This window comes from Stomoxys calcitrans, chromosome 1, assembly GCF_963082655.1.
Source record: "Stomoxys calcitrans chromosome 1, idStoCalc2.1, whole genome shotgun sequence".
NCBI classification, from domain to species: Eukaryota; Metazoa; Arthropoda; class Insecta; order Diptera; family Muscidae; genus Stomoxys; species Stomoxys calcitrans.
Genome location: NC_081552.1, coordinates 165,713,160 through 165,737,439, shown reverse-complemented (window position 1 = coordinate 165,737,439; position 24,280 = coordinate 165,713,160). Strand labels below are relative to the sequence as shown.

The window sequence follows — 24,280 nt, the reverse complement described above, 5'->3', positions numbered from 1 at the left end:
ATGACCATCAACAAACGTGTTTATTATGGTCTGAATCGGTCTATAGCCCGATACAGATCCCATATAAATCGTTCTCTCTATTTTATTTCGTGAGCCCCAATGGGCGCAATTCTTATACGAATTGGCTGACATTTTACCGGACCATATCTTGATATCGTTTTAATAGCAGAGCAACTCTTTTCTTATATCCTTTTTTGCCTAAGAAGAGATGCCGGGAAAAGAACTCGACAAATTCGATCCATGGTGGAGGGTATATAAGATTCGGCCCGGCCGAACTTAGCACGCTTTTACTTGTTTTTATTAAATCCTGCACATATTTTAAGATTAATAACAAAACTATCCGTGCTAAATTTTGTGCAGATCGGTTGAAAATTTTAGCTTCTACGGCCATTTAAGTGTAAATCGGGCGATACATATATATGGGAGCCATATCTAAATCTGAACCGATTTTGATCTGAACCATTTAAGTGCAGATCTGGTGATACATATATATGGGAGCTATATCTAAATCTGAACCGATTTTTACCAAAATCAGTAGCGTGCAAAATTTCGTGATGATTGGACAACAAATACGATCTGCACTTTTGTTACAAAAATACATGGACTCACAGACGGACAGACGGACATGGCTCAACGGGTCTCGCTCTTCTCCTTCTTGGCGTTGCAAACAAATGCACAAACTTAAAATACCCTGTACCACAGTCGTGCTGTAGGGTATAAGTAGACATAAGTGTATACATACAAATAGTATTGCACATAGGCAAGTTCTCTATGAATAAATTAATTGCATTGTTGGTTTAAATTGATATATTAATCCATAAATTTTTTTTATTTTGTGTCGGTGATGTGAGAGAAGAGCGAAATGATTTCGAGTAGGGGTCTTTATCAACTCATTGATTCCGGTAATAAAGGGTGATTTTTTTGAGGTTAGGATTTTCATGCATTAGTATTTGACAGATCAACGCTTGCAAATCATTGAATTTTATTACCAAAATCAGTGTTCGGTTCGAAATGTGTTCAAATTTGGACAAATTTTGTTCAGCGATGAGGCTCATTTCTGGTTGAATGGCTACGTAAATAAGCAAAATTGCCGCATTTGGAGTGAAGAGCAACCAGAAGCCGTTCAAGAACTGCCCATGCATCCCGAAAAATGCACTGTTTGGTGTGGTTTGTACGCTGGTGGAATCATTGGACCGTATTTTTTCAAAGATGCTGTTGGACGCAACGTTACGGTGAATGAACACATTTCGAACCGAACACTGATTTTGTTATAAAATTCAATGATTTGCAAGCGTTGCTCGTTAGTAAGTCTATTATGATGAAATGTCAAAGCATACTGAGCATCTTTCTCTTTGACACCATGTCTGAAATCCCACGTGATCTGTCAAATACTAATGCATGAAAATCCTAACCTCACAAAAATCACCCTTTACTAAGGTAAGGGAGGGTTATGAGGCAATGGATACCAACACGACTATAGACAGCTGGGTTTCAACCATTTGGGGGTTATACGCTACACCACTACTGTGGTACAGGGTTTTATAACTTAGTGAATTTATTTGTTACACCCAGAAGAAAGAGAGATAGACCCATTGATAATTATACCGATCGGTTCGGAATCACTTTCTGATTCGATTTAGCTATGTCTGTCTGTCCGTCTGTCCATGTTAGTTTGTGTACAAAGTAAAGGTCGCAGTTTTCATCTGATCGTCTTTGAATTTGGTACAGGCATGTTTTTCGGCGTAGAGACGAAGCCTATTGAAATTGGAAAATTCGGTTCAGATTTGGATATAGCTCCCATATATATGTTCGTCCGATTTTCAGTAATAATGCAATAAAATGGTCATTTGTTAACCGATTCTCTAGCAATTTGGCAGGAAAAATTTTATGACTCTTGACATTTCTGGTGAATATCATGGAAATCGGCTCAGATTTAGATATGAATAGCTCTCATATATGTATATCGCCTGATTTTCACTCCGAAAACTACTGCAGACGTATTTAGTGACCAATTTTCCCAAAACTTCGTTCAACGATTTTCTCGACTACTGTCACAGTATCTGACAAGTTTGCTCGAAATCGGTTCAGATTTACATAAAGCTCCTATATATATTTTCATCCAATTTTCCGATTTGTAGTAATATTGTAATTAAATGTTTTTTTTTTTAACCGATTCTCTCGAAATTCAATAGGAAGGATTTTCTTATGACTCTCGACATGACTCGCGAATTTTATGAAAAACGGAAAATCGGGTTGCCCAAAAAGTAATTGCGGATTTTTTAAAAGAAAGTAAATGCATTTTTAATAAAACTTAGAATGAACTTAAATCAAATATACTTTTTTTACACTTTTTTTCTAAAGCAAGCTAAAAGTAACAGCTGATAACTGACAGAAGAAAGAATGCAATTACAGAGTCACAAGCTGTGAAAAAATTTGTCAACACCGACTATATGAAAATCCGCAATTACTTTTTGGGCAACCCAATATATATATATATATGGAAAATATATATGTGAACTATGCCAAAATCTTAAATCATTTCGAGCAACATTCTAGATACTGTGGCAGTCGTCGATGAAAACGTTTTAAAAATTTTTGGCAAGATGGGTCAATATATATATATATATATATATATATATATATATATATATATATATATATATATATATATATATATATATATATGAATATATATATATGAATATATATATATATATATATATATATATATATATATATATATATATATATGAATATATATATATGAATATATATATATATATATATATATATATATATATATATATATATATATATATATATTGACCCATCTTGCCAAAAATTTTTAAAACGTTTCATCGACGACTGCCACAGTATCTAGAATGTTGCTCGAAATGGTTTAAGATTTTGGCATAGTTCACATATATATTTTCCATCCGATTGAGAAATATTGGACCTAAATGAAAGGTATTCAAGAGTAGAGTACGATTTCCATATTAACAAGTAAAAGCGTGCTAAGTTCGGCCGGGCCGAATCTTATATACCCTCCACCGTGGATCGCATTTGTCGAGTTCTTTTCCCGGCATCTCATCTTAGGCAAAAAAAACAAGACCCAAGATCGGTTTATATGGCAGCTATATCAGGTTATGGGCCGATTTGAACCATACTTGGCACAGTTGTTGGATATCATTACAAAACACGTCGTGCACAATTTCATTCTGATCGGATAAGAATTGTGCACATTAGAGGCTCATGAAGTCAAGACCCAAGATCGGTTTATATGGCAGCTATATCAGGTTATGGGCCGATTTGAACCATACTTGGCACAGTTGTTGGATATCATAACAAAACACGTCGTGCAAAATTTCATTCCTATCGGATAAGAATTGCGCACTCTAGAGGCTCAAGAAGTCAAGACCCAAGATCGGTTTATATGGCAGCTATATCAGGTTATGGACCGATTTGAACCATACTTGGCACAGTTGTTGGATATAATAACAAAACACGACGTGCAAAATTTCATTCTGATCGGGTAAGAATTGCGCACGCTACAGGCTCAAGAAGTCAAGACCCAAGATCGGTTTATATGGCAGCTATATCAGGTTATGGACCGATTTGAACTATACTTGGCGCAGTTGTTGGATATCATAACAAAACACGTCGTGCAAAAATTCATTCCAATCGGATAAGAATTGCGCACTCTAGAGGCTCAAGAAGTCAAGACCCAAGATCGGTTTATATGGCAGCTATATCAAAACATGGACCGATATGGCCCATTTACAATACCAACCGACCTACACTAATAAGAAGTATTTGTGCAAAATTTCAAGCGGCTAGCTTTACTCCTTCGGAAGTTAGCGTGCTTTCGACAGACAGACGGACGGACGGACAGACGGACGGACGGACGGACGGACGGACATACGGACGGACATGGCTAGATCGACATAAAATTTCACGACGATCAAGAATATATATACTTTATGGGGTCTCAGACGAATATTTCGAGTAGTTACAAACAGAATGACGAAATTAGTATACCCCCCATCTTATGGTGGAGGGTATAAAAATTGAGTCCAAATAATTGGGAGGCCGCCCCGACACCAAAACCCCCCAAATTGGTTTATTGGACGATAATGACAATATGGGGCTCGAATGAAAGGTATTTGCGAGTGGATTACGAATATGGTCAGGAAGGAGGTGTAGGCTGTGTAATTTGTTGATGTTGGAAAGGGGCGGACCCTCCCCCGTTACGACAAAAACGATATTCAAAATTAAAAGTTGACCAATAGGGTATCAAATAAAAGATACTGGAGAGTAGAAAACGAATGTGGTATTAAAACTTGGGTTCAAGTATCCAAGGTGTAGCCCAAAACCGAAAACTTCTGCAAATAGACATATTGGACGTATATATCAATAAAGGGCTCAAATGAAACGAATTCGGGAGTAGACTATGAATATGACATAAGAAACGATGTCCAAATAATTGATAATCGCCCCATCCCCGATAAGCTCCCCAAATGGGAATACTACTCAATCATAGCTTGATGAAACTCAAATGATAGGCATTTGAGAGCAGATTACGAATATGACATTAAACTTTGTGTCCGAGAACTTAGGTGGTGTTTTACATCCTAAAATCGCTTCCAATAGGTTATTTGACCTATCAAAACAATGGGGAATCAAGTGATAGATTTTTTGAGATAAGTGCGTCCTTCAAATTTGTAATCAAGTGGCAGTGTGGCGCACAACCCTCATATAGACGCCCGCCACCAAACGGCTGTATACACTAATCATGACAATATGAGGTAAAACAAGTAAAAGCGTGCTAAGTTCGGCCGGGCCGAATCTTATATACCCTCCACCATGGATCGCATTTGTCGAGTTCTTTTCCCGGCATCTCTTCTTAGGCAAAAAAGGATATAAGAAAAGAGTTGCTCTGCTATTAAAACGATATCAAGATATGGTCCGGTTCGGACCACAATTAAATTATATGTTGGAGACCTGTGTAAAATTTCAGCCAATTCGTATAAGAATTGCGCCCATTGGGGCTCACGAAGTAAAATAGAGAGAACGATTTATATGGGATCTGTATTATATGGCAGCTATATCAGGTTATGAACCGATTTGAACCTTATTTGACACAGTTGTTGAAAGTAAAAATAAAATACGTCATGCAAAATTTCAGCCAAATCGGATAGGAATTGCGCCCTCTAGAAGCTCAAGAAGTCAAATCCCCAGATCTGTTTATATGACAGCTATATCAGGTTATGGACCGATTTCAACCATACTCGGCACAGTTGTTGGATATCATAACGAAATACTTCGTGCAAAAATTCATTTCAATCGGATAAGAATTGCGCACTCTAGAGGCTCAAGAAGTCAAGACCCAAGATCGGTTTATATGGCAGCTATATCAGGTTATGAACCGATTTAAACCATACTTGGCACAGTTGTTGGGTATCATAACAAAACACGTCGTGCAAAATTTCATTTCAATCGGATAAGAATTGCGCACTCTAGAGGCTCAAGAAGTCAAGACCCAAGATCGGTTTATATGGCAGCTATATCAGGTTATGGACCGATTTGAACCATACTTGGCACAAAATTTCTTTCGAATCGGATAAGAATTGCGCACTCTAGAGGCTCAAGAAGTCAAGACCCAAGATCGATTTATATGGCAGCTATATCAAAACATGGACCGATATGGCCCATTTGCAATACCAACCGACCTACACTAATAAGAAGTATTTGTGCAAAATTTCAAGCGGCTAGCTTTACTCCTTCGGAAGTTAGCGTGCTTTCGACAGACAGACGGACGGACGGACGGACGGACGGACAGACGGACGGACATGGCAAGATCGACATAAAATGTCACGACGATCAAGAATATATATACTTTATGGGGTCTCAGACGAATATTTCGAGTAGTTACAAACAGAATGACGAAATTAGTATACCCCCCATCTTATGGTGGAGGGTATAATAAAGGTATAAGGTTGTGTACTGCAAATCTGATATCATAATTCTGCTCATATATCTACCGGACCACATCACCCCAAAAGAGCCGATCAATTATAATGACCTAACGGGACACTGTGTGATTTAATTAATGTGTAGACCGCCACAGCCCCGAAATTATAACATTCAGCGTGAAAACAGGAGTTGCAAACCTTAACGATAAGGTTACAACCATTTTTAGCTCACCGATAGACGAGACCAAACGAAGTGTTGCTGGGCAACACTTTTTTATTCAAGAGTTTTATACGCCACCACACCAAATATATAGACTGGAAAATTAGTTTTTTACCACAGAAAATCGTTTAATATGGCAATTTAATATGATTTAAAAACAAGAAAGAAAGCGTTAAGTTCGGCCGGGCCGAACTTTGGATACCCACCACCTCGGGTATATATGTAAACCACCTTTCATCAAAATTCGGTGAAAATTTCATACCTCATGTCCCATAGCAGTTATATCGAAGTATGTTCCGATTTGGACCAAATACTAATAAGAATAATTCAATTGTTCAATTGTGAATAACAAAATAGTGATCTTTTTAGTAGCTTTATCTAAAAACAAGTAAAAAGGCGTTAAGTTCGGCCGGGCCGAACTTTGGATACCCACCACCTCGGGTATATATGTAGACCACCTTTCATCAAAATTCGGTGAAAATTTCATACCTTATACTCATATACCTCATACCGATCTGAACTATATACGACACGGATGTCGAAAAGCCGAACATAAGTCACTGTGTCAAATTTCAGTGAAATCGGACTATAAATGCGCCTTTTATGGGGCCAAGACTTTAAATCGAGATATCGGTCTACATGGCAACTATATCCAAATCTAGACCGATTTGGGCCAAGTTGTGTAAACATGTCGAAGAGCCTAACACAAAGCACTGTCCCAAATTTCGGCGAAATCGGACAACAAATGCCTCTTTTATGGGCCCTAAACCTTAAATCGAGAGATCGGTCTATATGGCAACTATATTCAAATCCGGACCGATCTGGGCAAAATTGAAGAAGGACGTCGAAGAGCCTAACCGAACTCCCTGCCTCAAATTTCAGCGACATCGGACAATAAATGCGTCTTTTATGTCCCCAAAACCTAAAACCTAGATATCGGTCTATATGGCAGCTATATCCAAATCTGGACCGATCTGTGCCAAATTAACGAAGGATGTCGATGGGCCTTACACAATTCACTGTCCCGAATTTCATCAAATCGGATAATAAATGTGGCTTTAGTGGGCCTAAGACCCTAAACCGGAGGATCGGTCTATATGGCAGCTATATCCAAATCTGAACCGATATGGACCAAATTGAAGAAATATGTCAAAGGTCCTAACACAACTCACTGTCCCAAATTTCAGCGAAATCGGATAATAAATGTGGCTTTTATGGGCCTAAGACCCTAAATCGGAGGATCGGTCTATATGGCAGCTATATCCAAATCTGAACCGATCTGGTCCAAATTGACGAAGGATGTCAAAGGGCCTAACACAACTCACTGCCCCAAATTTCAACAAAATCGGATAATAAATGTGGCTTTTATGGGCCTAAGACCCTAAATCGGCGGATCGGTTTATATGGGGGCTATATCAAGATATAGTCCGATATAGCCCATCTTCGAACTTAACCTGCTTATGGACAAAAAAAGAATCAGTGCAAAATTTCATCTCAATATCTCTATTTTTAAAGACTGTAGCGTGATTTCAACAGACAGACGGACGGACATGTCTAGATCGTCTTAGATTTTTACGCTGATCAAGAATATATATACTTTATAGGGTCGGAAATGGATATTTCGATGTATTGCAAACGGAATGACAAAATGAATATACCCCCATCCTTCGGTGGTGGGTATAATAAACCGATTTGAACCATATACGACACGGATGTCGAAAATCCTAACATAAATCACTGTGTCAAATTTCAGTGAAATCGGATTATAAATGCGCCTATTATGGGGCCAAGGCTTTAAATCGGAGGATCATATGGCAGCTATATCGAAATCTGGACCGATCTGAGCCACATGGATGAAGGATTTTGAAAGGCCTGACACAACTCACTGAACTAAACCTGCTTATGGACAAAAAAGAGTCGGCGCAAAGTTTCAACTCAATATCTCTATTTTTAAAGATTGTAGTGTGATTTCAACAGACAGACGGACGGGCGGACATGTCTAGATTGTCATAGATTTTTACGCTGATTAAGAATATATTGGGTTGCCCAAAAAGTAATTGCGGATTTTTTAAAAGAAAGTAAATGCATTTTTAATAAAATTTAGAATGAACGTTAATCAAATATACTTTTTTTACACCTTTTTTCTAAAGCAAGCTAAAAGTAACAGCTGATAACTGACAGAAGAAAGAATGCAATTACAGAGTCACAAGCTGTGAAAAAATTTGTCAACGCCGACTATACGAAAAATCCGCAATTACTTTTTGGGCAACCCAATATATACTCTAGTAGCTGACCCGGGCCCGCTCCGCTGCGCCTTCTTTTTTTTATATGGAATAAAAGTTTCCTTGGAATATTTATTTGCAACAATTAAAGATCTTTTAGTGAAATACCGTGGCACGAAAATAGTATATCGCTTGACTAACAGTTTAACAATATAAGTGGCTTTATCTCAATCCCATACGGTCTTTATTGGTCACGAATTTAAGTTTGGATGTAAGGTGTACATCCATATTTCAGCATATTTCAGCCCGATATTCTTATGATGTCTGATTTAGTGGTGTTTTCGGGGGTGAGGTGGTCCACCAGATACTTGGCCCTGAAAAAATATTAGCATCGTGCTCTTCTCTCAAATACCATTTATTTAAACCCCATATTGCCATTGGCTTAAGAGGAGTTTACAGGATGAGGCTTCTCCCAAACACATGGCCCCAAATTGGTTATCAAATTCGTTTTCTACTCCCAAATACCTTAATTTGAGTACAATTTCAGTAAAAAATTGCTGTTTGTGGGGTATTTTGGGAAAGGGGTAGACCCCCAGAAAATTGGTCCCGAAAATGGAAATCAATTCTTGCTCTACCTCCCAATACCTTTCATTTAAGCTCCACATTGACATGGTCGGTAAATATGCCCGATTTAGGGCTGCTTTGGGGATTGGGCTGGTCCCCCAAGCTCTAAGCCCGGAAAACGTGCTCTATTCTCAAACATCTATATATCATTTATTTGAACCGCCATTGACCTCAAAATTGATGATCAAATTCGATTTCTAAGCTCATTTAAATTCCTTATTGCAAAAGTCAGCACATATGTCCGGTTTGGGGTATTGGCCCTAAAAATTAGTTCCACTCTCTTTAAGGACCAAATTATCTTGGTGAGCAAATACATCCTATTTGGGGGTTGTTATGGTGGTTGGACGTCCGCTAGACAGTTGGCCCCTAATGTTGATATCAGATACGTATTCTACTCCCACATACCTTTAATTTGAGCCCCATATTTCCATAGTCGGCAAACATGACCGGCTTGGGGTGTGTTTTGTGGGATGTATATATATTCTTGATCGTCGTGAAATTTTATGTCGATCTAGCCATGTCCGTCCGTCTGTCCGTCCGTCCGTCTGTCTGTCGAAAGCACGCTAACTTCCGAAGGAGTAAAGCTAGCCGCTTGAAATTTTCCACAAATACTTCTTATTAGTGTAGGTCGGTTGGTATTGTAAATGGGCCATATCGGTCCATGTTTTGATATAGCTGCCATATAAACCGATCTTGGGTCTTGACTTCTTGAGCCTCTAGAGTGCGCAATTCTTATCCGCTTGGAATACAATTTTGCACGACGTATTTCGTTATTATATCCAACAACTGTGCCAAGTATGGTTCAAATCGGTCTATAACCTGATATAGCTGCCATATAAACCGATCTGGGGTCTTGACTTCTTGAGCCTCTAGAGTGCGCAATTCTTATCCGAGTGAAATGAATTTTGGCACGTAGTATTTTGTTATGATATCCAACTACTGTGCCAAATATGGTTCAAATCGGTTCATAACCTGATATAGCTGCCATATAAACCGATCTTGGGTCTTGACTTCTTGTGCTTCTAGAGGGCGCAATTCCTATCCGATTTGGCTGAAATTTCGCAAGACGTTTTTTATTGTTACTTTCAACAACTATGTCAAATAAAGTACAAGTCGGTCCATAGCCCGATACAGCTCCCATATAAATCGATCTCTCTATTTAACTTTTTGAGCTCACAAAGAGCGCAATTCTTATTCGAATTGACTGACATTTTACACAGGTCTCCAACATATAATTTAATTGTGGTCCAAACCGGACCATATCTTGATATCGCTCTAATAGCAGAGCAAATCTTTTCTTATATCCTTTTGCCTAAGAAGAGATGCCGGGAAAAGAACTCGACAAATGCGATCCATGGTAGAGGATATATAAGATTCGGCCCGGCCGAACTTAGCACGCTTTTACTTGTTGTATATAAGACTAATCCTTCAGGAGCTTGAAACGATCTAAGTCACTCGGACCTTATGGAATATTTCCGGCGTTACTACAGAAGGAGGCCGACTATCTGGTGCCCCACCTGGCCTATATTTTCACAGCGTGCCTGGGACTTGCATATACTCCGAAAGCCTGGCAGTAGGCAAGGGTGTTGTTTATACTCAAGCCCGACAAGGCAAGTTATGCGACACCATGCATTTTATCGCCACTCCCATGGATGACCACCTGAATGACCTATTACGGATGCTGACTGAAGATGGATTTGAACCCGTCTGCTACGCAGAAAATATTATGATACTTTTAAGGGGTAAGGATCCGAACCAGCTATGCAGAAGGGCTGAAAGGTTCCTGCATTTGGCGTATGACTGGGATAGGCCTAGGGGTCTCAATGTTAACCAATAGAAGACTGAAAACTGCTTGATCACGAGAAATACGAAGGTGGGCCAATTTAAAGCACAATCTCGATATTTGACAAGGCCAAATACTAAGGTGTGATCTTGGACAGGAAACAAGTGTCACATTCAGGAGCGTACCGAGAAGTCTCACAGATGTTGGGCACTATGTGGACGGGTCGTAAACTGCGATACAGTGTCCTCTCAGAGGTCGCCCACAGTGTTACTAAATATCTGTGGAAATATAACATAGCTCCATAACTCGTTAATATTGATATTACGAAAAACCACAAAACAGCATATATTACTTCTACAATAGATAATATCACAATCTGTCTTTTAGCATTTGCCTAAATTTATAAACAAACCGTTTTGTAGGCACTTTTAATTGTTTTTATGGCCTTATGGCAAAACCCCGTAACTCGAGTTGTAAGGTTTTGTCCTATTCCCATAGATATCTTTTAAAAAGTGATTATTAGTTGGAGAATACATAATCTCAACAGTTACCAAAAGTATTTCCTTTTTATTTAAATTTTTTTAGTTGCGGTTTGTTTTTAGTTTTACGGGATATTCAAAAGCTAACTTCGGAACAATAGAGGTTGCCAAACGCAATATCCAATAATGATAAATCCTGCCATTTATGGGCACGTGGTAATAATAACTTATGGTTTATCAATGAATATTTATACAAAAAGCCCCCTCTGTTGAATATATTCCTACATTTTGAGTAAAATTAATGCATTTAGTCGATTATAGCCATGAGTTGCACATTCAAAATATGACATTTGCCACATGATCCCATAAAATACACTAAGCAAAGTCAGATAAATGACTACAACGGCCGTAGTCCCATATTTCGCATTGGCTAAAATGTCTATGCTAAAAATAATGTAAACCACACTGTTGACAATTTGTATATGAAATACATTTTTATACACACCGCCATTGGATGCATATGCAAATTTGCCGATGAACATTTCATTAAAGAACAGGGACATTCTCGGTAGATTGAGCCATCATAATAGCGTTCCAACAAATAGAGCTATTTGCTTGAAACTTTTCACCTACAATATTATTGATGTGGTTTATTGGAGAAATTTAAAAATGGGAGGACATTTAATACGTTCGTTAATTTATAGAGTCCACCATCCACACCAAATACCGCCTACATAGGTCCATAAGTAGATAGGTCAGGTTAGGTTAAGTTTAAGTGGCAGTCTGCCATCAGACTGACTTAGACGTTTTCGTCCATTGTGATACCACAGAGACAGAAGAAGGAAGATGCCTTCCAGATCTTACCGTTAAACCTCCAGATCGCTTAAAAAAGCCCAATAAATTACGAATGTCAGACAGGTTCTCAAAGAAATGAGAACCTTAAGTGGAACTCCTTCTGACTGCCAGTAAGGGACACAAACCCAGAAGGTGTTCTATAGTTTCTTCTACTCCTCTTCTTCAGTCTGTCAGCATGTTTTCCGATTGGACAGTGACTTGTCATGACGGACACAATGACTGAGACGTCTGTTCTAGGCAATGAGAGCAAAGCGGTTGACCTCTTCAAAACTAGATTAGGCCACATAGTTTTGGAATGCTCACAGCCCTCTCTTTGTGCCCATCTATAATTCATTGTCGCTAGAGGCATACCCACAGATTCCCGTATCCCTGGAGTAGTGTAGGGTAGATCCTAGTCTCGGAAGCCCGTCCGCTTTACAATTCCCTGGGATATCTCTGTGGGCCGGCACCCAGAACAGGTGAATTTTGAACTGTTCTGCCATCTCGTTAGATATCGTAATTCCAATCGGTTCTATCAGGAATAGTGGTACAGTACTTTTTATCAAAACGCGGATCAGGTAGGTTATAATCCACACGGGCTGGAATATCAGATATTGTATCAAGGATAACACTGTGTCCGTTGCAGCAACAATTAGAAAGCTTCCTTAACCTCACGGCAGTGGTCGCCTCCATTTGTCTATCTAGCCACAATGTTCAGAGGCATAAGAAGTAGCATTAAATTCAGTGTGTCAGTAGTGTCGTCCTCAGTGAGGCTGTGATGCACAAAGAAGCCATCATTTGGATCCGGTTAAGTATTGAGCAGTAGGTGGACTTTTGAAGCGCAGTCCAACAGACCAAAACACCATATAGCATTAATCTATTGTCCGATTTCCTATCAGAAATTGGAAATTGACCAGCAGCAACGGAGAGAGGTGTGCAAAAGACTTTTTAAAATGCCTTCAACAAACTCAGTAGACAATCCAGGGACATGCGATGGCTTTCAAATGTACAAAGCGTGTTATTGGCGAACAGGGCCTTCACCTTCCACTTCTACAATTAGCAATTGTATAAGCCCTGTTTAAAGAGTGCATTAACAATACCTTTAAAATACAGACCTTTTTTTAGTCATTTTGGGTGTTGAAGCAACTTCAACAACATTTTTGCAGTCATTTTTATATAAGTCATAAACATCTTTAGAATAAGGCAAATGAATTATATTGAATTTAACCATTTGAATTTTCTTTAACGTTAATTAATATAAGATTGGCAACGCTTTCATCCTAATATGTATCGCAACGAATTGATTACTAACTAGTACGTACTAAACCCCCTTTTTGTCTCTTTCTAACATTATCTATACGGCTGAAATACTTTACTAAATCAAAAGGGCGTCTTTCGCGCTTGCTTAGTCTCAACTAACTTCACTTGTGCAGCATCATCGTTAGGAGGCGGTAAGCAAAGAAATCGCTAATAAACTGTTCCACATTAGCAAACTGAAACCTTGCCTTTTTTCTTCTTCTTCTGTACTTTCAATGGTAAATTGTTACGGTTCTGGAAGCATCCAATACAGTCCACTCATCACATTTACTACCAGAATTGTACATGGTCCATCGAACCTGGAAAGAACAAGTGAATCTATAAAGCTGGGATCACGTCCACCGCTCTAGTTTAAAAACAAATTATTCTATAACTTCCATAGAAGACAATGGGAAAAAGGTACGTAGGATTTATTAATGTGTGAACGGATAGGGATTTGGCGATTAAATTTGAATGTTACATGACATGAAAGTCCAAAAATAAAAAACTGTCTTTTGTACTGTTGAAACCCAAAAAAGGCGCACATAGTCCACATGAATAATTCTCAATGCTCTTGTCAAAAGAGTTTCTTGATGATACCTTCGGAAACTAATTTTGCTTCACGAGCAAAAAATATATGGAAATCGAATCTTGCTTCACAAGCAGACTATATAAAGATTTAATATTGCTTCACGAGCAAAAATATATGAACGATCGAATCTTGCTTCACGAGCTTAAGATAATCTTCAGAGCATTTAATTTTATGAGACTATAGGAATAAATAGACATAAAGTGTGTATTTGCATTGCTGTTTTCTAACCCAGAACTTAAGAGTACGACTGTTATCTAAGTTGCTGTCATTCCAATCTGTCTTTGCAACAACAAGAAATTGCAGATTAGAGAGTAATACTCTAATAGCACTGGTGTAATTTGCACACTTTTGTTATACATAAGTGTTCGCAAAGAGACACAATTTTGTTTTTTTTTACTTATACTGATATACTCGTAATTCTCGAATATATAAATTTTGTTGCACTTCACGCCCACGCCGCTGCTGGCATACATAATTCTCTACGTACAGAGGAAGAGGTAGAAACGAAATCTCATCACGGACGCTCTTCCCTTTGCCATTGGATTTGTCATTTCACACTGGCTTAACTAACAGGCTCCCAATCCTATGCGACTACGGTTGAGACCTCTAACTTTCCATTACTGACTCTCTTAGATTGAGACTTCTTCCACTCCACTGCAAATACATAAAGCCAAACTCATCTCTTATACGTACAGAGCCGTGCTGATCTGCAGACGAATACATTCAGGCTGCTAGAAGACCAATGAGAGGCGATTCCTCATTTAGTTTTTGAAGCGAGGCTGCATGGATGGTGTATGAATATGAAGAAATAATCTTTAGAAAAGAGAAAAACAAAAACTTTTTCGTAATAGAAATGTGGAAGATTCTAATTAGAAAACTATTGAGGTGAACGGAAATAAAGTTGAAAGTGTATAGAAAGTTTAAAACTTAGTTGTGGCAAAATCTAATTAGACAAGTTTGTTCTTACTGAAATTAAAGCGTGTGTAAAAAGCAAGGAAGTTTCCGGTTTAAAGAAAAGAAAAAAGAAAAATTGTGCCTTAACATCGATTAGCATCCATTGAATAATTGAATTCCATGTGCTAGAAACGAAAGGGAAAAAGCCCCAAATACATCATAGAATTTGTTGGAAATTGGAGACACATGGAGTATTAGCGGCTAAGTCAGACAAGAAACCGGTATGATTTGCAAAAGGGGGAGAGAAGGTTAGCGGTGAGTGCATTCATGTTACAAAGTATACATACGAGGGCCGTTTGTGAAGTCACTACTGAAATTTCATTCTTCATAGAAAAGCTGTTTTTATGAATGTTGCTACTTTTCCTTGAACCTTACCTTTTATCATGACAATTTTCTATTTTCATTGAAACAATGGTTTCACGTAAGTTTCATTGACAAAATTTTATAAATTCCTATGAGAAAATCAATTTAAATAGTTGTTGGCTTTCAGTCCCTGAAAAACACGCGATATTGCCAAAAAACGCTACATTTTCTAAATAAAAATCTGGATATAACGAAGAATTCACGAAATTATCTGGAAGTCAAAAGGAGATTGTATATTTAAAATTGAAAGTGTCCAACAGGTGTCATGTATGACAAGTGGCCAATCACAGCCGGGAATTGAATTAAAACGAATTTGTCAATAATACACCGGTTGGAAGATGAAACATGTATTGTTATGTGTAGACAGATGGCTACGATGCTCCTACAAATTTCATACATGAGGAGGAAAGAAATTAAACACGAATTAAATTTTAGAGATATATGCACATCAGGTTATGAAGTTATCTTGATGAAGTTTGACATCAATACTTGAATATAATATTTGATGCTTATATTGACTCACCTATACTTTGGGATGAGAATATATGTAGGTCATATATCGAATAATAAAGGACAATCCACGTCAATGCACATACATATATATTATCCCAGGAAACGATTACTCTGTTACCCACTTACCCAATTTCTCGCCATGAAACCATAAAATGGTTATTTTCTAAATAAACAGCTTATTAGAGAGTACCGCAACATTGGAACCCTTATTTGTATTGAACCCATTATGCTACCTTAATTTTTTTCCTATTTACCTCCAGTCGATTATTTTCAATCTAAGCGCATGAATTTATTTACCATATTGCTTACCTGAATGAATTGTATGGGACTGAACCCATCTCTCACCTGTATTTTTACATTACACCTTATATGTCCTGGCTTGGGATATAGGTGACACTTGACATACTATATTTCATATGAATTACCAATTGACACCTTAGGAGCCATAGAACTTTGGTTTATTTATCTATTTCGGAGATAAGAGACTTAGTACGGTGAACCGGAAATATTAGCACTGAACTTTGGGATTAATCGCTCCGCCGCTGAGGAGGAGAGCACGTTGAATCGGGGTAGAAGAAGTCCATAGCACGCACGCGTTACTATTCAGAGTTCCTTTCTGGAAGAAGAGCTCAGGAGGAAGTCCCAAGACGTTTGGTGGAATTTTTTTTCTCAGAATCATTTTATCACGAATGGCTTAGTGACTGGGAGAAAGAGAGTGACCATATTTCGAAGGAGACCAGTATACACAAGTTCCGTGCTGGGGTTTTAATTGGTTCACTGCGTTTTAGGATCATCCGTTAAGACCTGTAACCGGATATACTTGACCAAGTTGAATTTTGTACTATATTCACGTTGGTACGGAATTCCTATGATCGCGATTGGTAATTGATGTTTTGTTATTGGACCTGAGTGTCTTCGGCGGTTTTCGAAGAGCAATCTGTGTTGAGTTCGAGTAGAGGTCTATATATTACCCTTTTATTTCACTGATAAAGGTACCATTTGAGGTTATTTGAATAGGCCATTATTTGTTATACTCTCAAATTTTGTAGTTTGTTTGGTATTTCGTCGCTTCTCACATTCAGCTGAAGATGAGTTCCCAGAGGTTTATCTTTTTTTCGGACCAAGTGGTCACTTTTTGCGCCAATTTTTCTGGAATTCCCATTGAGGATCATACTGCATCTAGTTTGCAGGTCGAACTAGATGACTTGGAGCGACGTTGGCGTCAACTGACACAGGTTTATGAAACGGAGATGACGTCTGAAAAACCTGAGTACACTCAAGAGGTGCGCAATGCGATTCACTCGAAGTTCTCTGAATCTTGTAGGGCATACAAGGCCTGTAAGGCGGCTATTCTTGATTTAGTTCAAATTGAGAGGCAGAAGCTGGAGAAGTCTAAGGCGAAGGAGGTAACAGAGACTAGGGCTACGGAAGATGGGGGTTTCGTTGTAAAAGTCCCGCCATGCGACACTGAATTTTTTAGTGGTGGCTACGATAAGTGGCCGAGTTTCAGGGACATGTTTACGGCAATTTATGCCAAACACCCCAAATTGTCTCCTGCGCAGAAGCTATTCCACCTTCGGTCAAAGACGCGTGGGGAGGCAAATCAGATCGTGAAACAGTTTGCGCTCACTGATGAAAATTTCAAGTTGGCTTGGGAGGCTCTGCGATCGCGTTATGAAAATAGACGCATTCTGATAAATTACCAACTTAGGAGAATTTTCGAAACTGAACACGTATCCTCAGAGAAAGGGAAGGCTTTGAGGAACTTACAATTCACAGTTAACAACTGTCTGTCTGTTCTAAGGTCCTACGGTTTATCTGTTTTATCATGGGACCCTTTTCTTGTTTTCTGGGTGTCGTCCAGGCTGCCGGACGAAACACTTACTGCTTGGGAGAATTCAATAGATGACCACAAATCAATGCCAAGTTGGAGTCAACTGGATGATTTTATCGCGAAAAGGTTAGACATGTTAGAGTCAATTTCCGATATGAAGAGACCGACGAATTCTTCTCAATCTGCTCACAAATCTCAGAATTTTCACACGAAGTCGGATTCGAATTATCGCCCATGCAAAATTTGTCGACAGAACCATTCTTTGAGGGGCTGTCCACAATTTAAGGCTTGGCCACTGGGTAAGAAGAAAAAGTTTGTTTCTACCAACAAGATTTGTGAGAACTGTCTCTCCTACGGACATCAGGCTCAGAATTGCCAAAGCGAAAAGTTGTGCCAGACTTGTCAGCAATCACATCATACTATGCTACACCCGGATCCCACTGGCCCCGCCGGAAATAGGAATTCAGGTGCAAGACATACAAGTGGAACAACCGGAAACAGCTCACAAAACAACCAACATGAATCATCCTCATTTCACGTCGATGCACAATATGAGGATGAGCCATCTACTTCCTATGCCGCCTATGATGATGTATCGAATGTCCAATCTAATTTTGCAAACTCCGGACAAGAAACGGTTTTACCTACCGCCTTAGTGAACATCGAGCACTTGGGAACATTGTTTGCCATTCGGGTATTTGTTGATCAAGGCTCTCAGGAGTCCTTTATTTCAAGTCGAATTGTTAGACAACTTTCAATCCCCACTAAAAAGTCGTTAACTCGAATATCTGGGTTAGGAGGAACCGTTCTGGAAAACTCATCTAAACTGTGTGATGTTACTCTGCAGTCCCGAAAGTCTGACTTCAAATTACGCACCTCGGCCATTGTTATTTCCAATCTGAAGCATTTAATGCCAGGTGCTCCCACCCAAATTTCTGATTGGTCGGCGTTAAATCGCCTGGAATTGGCAGATCCAAACTTCTTTAAGCCTGGCCCCATAGATATGTTGCTTGGAAGCGATATTTTACCGTATATCATTAAATCTGGTGTTCAAAAGAATGTTTCTGGAAGTCTTTTGGCACAGGAAACGGAATTTGGGTGGCTGATAAGTGGACCACCAAGACCACGCTCTGTTACAACATTTGCTTCCTGGGTGGTATCCACTGATACTCTAAATGACGACATTCGAAAGTTCTGGGAAATAGAGGAAGTTCCAATTGCAAAACCTCTTTCTGAAAGTGATGCCCGGTGCGAAGAATTTTTCCGAAAGACAACTGATCGTCTGCCTGATGGGAGATACAGGGTCCGCCTGCCATTCCGACAGGATTTACCGCCTGATAGAGTACTCGGATCTTCGCGACGTATTGCTATGGGACAATTCTTTCGTATGGAGAAAACTCTTGGACATTCTCCTGAACTTGCCAAAGAATACAAAAGGGTATTATCTGAATATTTAAAGCTTGATCACATGGAAATCGCGCCATCAATGGAAATATGTGAGAACAATCGCTACTCTTCTTTTTATCTACCGCACCATGCTGTGGTTAGATCTGAAAGCGTCTCCACCAAATTAAGAGTGGTATTTAACGCATCCAAAAAAACTTCTACAGGAGTTTCATTGAACGACATGCTACATACAGGCCCCACTCTTCAAAACGATCTAATGAACGTTATATTGCGCTGGCGATTTTTTAAGTATGTGTTTAATGGCGACATTGAAAAGATGTACCGCCAAATTCTGATTCACAAAGAGGACAGACCCTATCAAAAGATACTGTTTCGTAACTCGACTAGTGAAGGGGTTGATGATTTCTGGTTAAAAACTGTCACATTCGGTGTGAACTGTGCACCATATCTGGCTATACGCACACTGTTGCAATTGAGTGAAGATGGAAAGAATACCCACCCAACGGCTGCATCCATTCTACGAACCCAAATCTATGTGGACGACATTCTTTCGGGTGGACACACAATAACGGAAGCCCGATCACACGTCTTGGAACTTATTGACTTGTTAAATTCTGCGGGTTTCCCTCTAAAAAAAATGACGGCTAATCACTCTAAAATTCTTCAACACTTGCCCCCGGAAGACCTTCTTACAGAAGATTTTTTGAAAATCGAAGAAACAAGCGATACCAAAACATTAGGCATTCGATGGAATGCTATGTCTGATCAATTTTATTACAAAGTCACCAACATTTCCATTCCGTCTACTCCGATTACTAAACGGAAAATATTGTCTATAGTTGCTAAACTATTCGATCCAGCTGGTTGGTTAACCCCGATAATTGTATTGGCCAAAATTCTCATGCAACAGCTTTGGATTGACGGCACGAACTGGGATGAGGAAGTCAAACCACACTCCTTGGAAAAGTGGAATATGTTTCTTTCAAATTTCAATGAAATTGAGAATATTAAAATTCCTCGGTGGATCCATTACGCCCCAGAGGCAAGGATTCAAATTCATGGCTTCTGTGACGCTTCTGAGAAAGCATACTGCGCCTGTTTGTACATTGTATCAACTATTTCGGATAGCGCTACAACATCGTTTCTGTTAGTTTCCAAAAGCAAAGTGGCACCGTTGAAAACTGTCAGTCTTCCCAGGCTGGAATTATGTGGAGCTACACTGCTATCAAAATTGTTGAAATCAGTTCGTCAACATTTAAGCTTCACTGTTTCAGAAATATATCTGTGGTCAGATTCTACCATTACATTATCCTGGCTACAAAAACCTCCATTTTACTGGAAAACCTTTGTTGCCAATAAAGTTTCCGAGATACTAGAAAACGTTGGAAATGTCAACTGGAGATACGTTCCAACCAAGGATAACCCTTCCGACATTGGTACTCGTGGATGTACTGCGTCAGAACTAGACGCAAATCATTTATGGTGGCATGGACCACAGTGGCTCGTCAAACCATCTGAGTTTTGGCCTAAGCAAATGACCTACAAAGAGGCTTTTATCGAGAAAAAGGTTATTACCTGCCAAACACAAGTGATTGACGATATACTGGAACGGTTCTCATCTCTCGATCGGGCTCTACGGGTAATCTGTTTCATGCTGCGATTTGCAAGGAGATGTCAAAAAAGGAACTTCCCGGAAACAGAAAATGTATTCATTTCTCCGCAGGAGATTATTTCTACAAAATTTCGATTAGTAAGACTTGCACAGATTTCATACTTTTCTGCCGAATACCAGGCCCTTGAGTCCCACCAACCTATTAATTGCAAAAGTAGGTTATTGACTTTAAATCCATTTCTCGACGAACATGGTCTGCTGCGAGTAAATGGCCGCTTGGCAAACTCGGACTTAAGCTTTAACGAAAGATTTCCCATCATAGTGCCACAGAATTCCAGGTTTTGCAAGCTGTTTATTGATTATACACATAAGATTCTTTTACATGCGGAGCATCAAACCATGTTGCGTGCTATTCGACAGGAGTTCTACATCATTCGCCTAAAGAGCGCTGTACGTCATTGTGTCAGGAGTTGCAAAATCTGTACCGTTTATAAACATCGAGTGAGAAACCAAATTATGGCTGCATTACCGGCTGAAAGATGCACATTCTCTTTGCCTTTTACGCACACTGGACTTGATTTTGCAGGTCCGTTTGAATTGAAAACTTCCAAATTGCGAAATGCGAAATTGCAAAAGGGATACGCTGCTATATTTGTCTGCCTATCGACCAGGGCTATTCACCTGGAGGCCTGTTCAGACCTTTCCACTGAGGCCTTTCTTTCCACCTTTAATCGTTTCGTAGGACGACGGGGGTTTCCTAAAAAAGTCTTCTCAGACAATGGTACCAATTTCATTGGAGCAAGTAGATCTCTCTTAAGGGAATACAAGGAGTTCCTCAGAAAGGCCGAGAAATCGGTTGCAGAGAAGTACGGAATGTACGGGTTTTCCTGGCATTTCATTCCACCCCATGCTCCACATATGGGTGGCCTGTGGGAGGCAGCTGTAAAGAGCATGAAGGCTCATTTACGGAAAGTTGCCTCCAATCTCAAATTTACTTATGAGGAATTTTCCACACTGTTGGTCAGGATAGAAAGTGTGCTTAATTCCAGACCATTGTCACCAATAAGCGAGGACCCGACTGATCTTATTCCTTTAACCCCTGGCCATTTCATAAGAGGAGCAGCGCTTATGGCGATCCCTGAAGAGTATTCAGACAATCTCTCTTTGATGAATCGCTGGCAAAGACTGAAATCTTTGCAAATAATGTTTTCTAAACGGTGGAAAAACGAATATGTTTGTGAACTACAAAGAAGATATAAATGGAAATCATCTCAACAAAATTTAGAAAAGGATGACTTCGTTGTGGTCAAGGAAGACAATTTACCCCCTACTGAATGGTGCTTAGGTAGAGTTATCAAAGTATTTACTGGGCAAGATTCAAAGGTTCGTGTGGCGGAAATACGCACACAGAGGGGTACAATTGTTCGACCCTTGGTTAAACTGTGTATCCTTCCAAAAGCTTAGTTGTCAAATTTCTCCAAATCCGTTCACACATTAAATATACCAAATCCTACATTTCAGCTCAACATCTAGCACACCAAAGTGTCGTATCTGCGAGGAAAGACATTTCCTAAAACATTGTCCCAAATTTCAACGTATGCCTGTCTCGGAACGACGGAAGGTCATAAGAGAAAAAGGCTTTTGTTTCAATTGCCTATGCACTGCACATACACGAAGCTGGTGCCCATCCAGGCAAAAGTGCATGGTATGCCAACAAAATCACCACACTATGGTTCATACCGACGACAAATCCTCTGGAACCAAACAACAAAATCGGAATGCCCATTTTAAGACGAAAGGAAACGGAAGAAGCGATTCAGCTCTTCGGGAAACACCTGTAGCCTCTAGCCGTCAGAAACACTTAAATGAGCGTTTGAGCCGACGTCCAACAATGCACGTTTTCCTTCCTACTGCTCTTGCTCGGATCGTGACATCTACTGGTCCAAAAAAAAAAGCGCGATTGCTGCTTAGCTCTGGAGAAGCTCAGACCGTGGTTTTGAAAGAATTGGTCGAACGCCTTAATGTTCGCACTACTAAGCGAGATGGCAAAGAGTATTGCTGCTTAAATCTGGAATCGTATCATGACCCTTTAATAAAAATTCAGATTCATGGTTTAGTAAAATCTCAATTTCACACCGTGCTACCAAAAGCCACTAATGAGCCAAAACTTAAAGCGTTGTATGACCATCTAACCGACCTGGCAGACCCACATTTTTTTCACCCATCGAATATTGAAATCATTGTGGCGAATGATCAACTATCCAAAGTTTTACGAGCTGGCCTAATCCAATCGTCTTCCAATATGCCACTAGTACAGAGTACCATCTTTGGCTGGGTCATCTCAGGTGCTTGTCACTACTGATTTTGCAGTGTTGCAAGGCGGCCGGCATGTTGAAGCAACTTCAACAACATTTTTGCAGTCATTTTTATATAAGTCATAAACATCTTTAGAATAAGGCAAATGAATTATATTGAATTTAACCATTTGAATTTTCTTTAACGTTAATTAATATAAGATTGGCAACGCTTTCATCCTAATATGTATCGCAACGAATTGATTACTAACTAGTACGTACTAAACCCCCTTTTTGTCTCTTTCTAACATTATCTATACGGCTGAAATACTTTACTAAATCAAAAGGGCGTCTTTCGCGCTTGCTTAGTCTCAACTAACTTCACTTGTGCAGCATCATCGTTAGGAGGCGGTAAGCAAAGAAATCGCTAATAAACTGTTCCACATTAGCAAACTGAAACCTTGCCTTTTTTCTTCTTCTTCTGTACTTTCAATGGTAAATTGTTACGGTTCTGGAAGCATCCAATACAGTCCACTCATCACATTTACTACCAGAATTGTACATTGGGAATGACTTAAATAAAAAGAAAGAAGAAGGCATTAAGTACGGCCGGACCGAACATTGAATACCCACCGCTTCGGATATATCTACACACATTTAACAAGAATATCTACACACATTTAACAAGAATATCGAGAAGCCTTACATAACTTACTATTCAGCGAAATCGGACAACAAACGCGCCATTTATGGGCCAAAAACCTTCAATTGAGAGATTGGTCTATATGTAGCTACTAGCTGACCCGCGCCCGCTCCGCTGCGCCTTCTTTTAATTTATATGGAACAAAAGTTTTCTTGGAATATTTATTTTCGACAATTAAAGATCTTTTAGTGAAATACCATCCCAATTTCACTAATAGTTTAACAATATAAGTGCCTCCATTCTTAAAATACTTCATTTCCAGCCAGATATTTTCATGATGTCTAATTTAATGGTGTTTTCGGGGGGAGAGGTGGTCCCCCAGATACTTGGCCCTGAAAAATATCAGCATCGTGCTCTTCTCTCAAATACCATTTATTAAAACCCCATATTGCCATTGGCTTATTACGTATTCTACTCCAACATACCTTTATTTGCGTCCCATATTGCGATGGTCTTAGTGACCAAAATTGCTGTTTGTGGGGTATTTTGGGAATGGGTAGGGGATATTGGGGGGTGTTGGGGTGGTCCCCAAACACTAAGCCCGGAATATATAACAGCAACGTGCTCTATTTATATAT

General features: G+C 39.3%; 1 protein-coding gene across 2 annotated transcripts; it reads left to right on the top strand.

Annotated features, from left to right (window-relative positions):
• Positions 1-13,547: 13,547 nt before the first annotated feature.
• On the top strand, positions 13,548-23,339 carry LOC131994046 (uncharacterized). Of its 2 annotated transcripts, XM_059360177.1 has the most exons (3): positions 13,548-13,585; positions 13,693-13,850; positions 22,227-23,339. In XM_059360177.1, the coding sequence occupies exons 2-3, from the start codon at positions 13,840-13,842 to the stop codon at positions 23,065-23,067; spliced, it is 852 nt and encodes a 283-aa protein (XP_059216160.1). In that variant the 5' UTR covers positions 13,548-13,585; positions 13,693-13,839; the 3' UTR covers positions 23,068-23,339. The 2 variants fall into 2 exon arrangements, with proteins under 2 accessions (XP_059216160.1, XP_059216159.1); XM_059360176.1 differs by having other exon boundaries at positions 13,562-13,850.
• Positions 23,340-24,280: the final 941 nt, after the last annotated feature.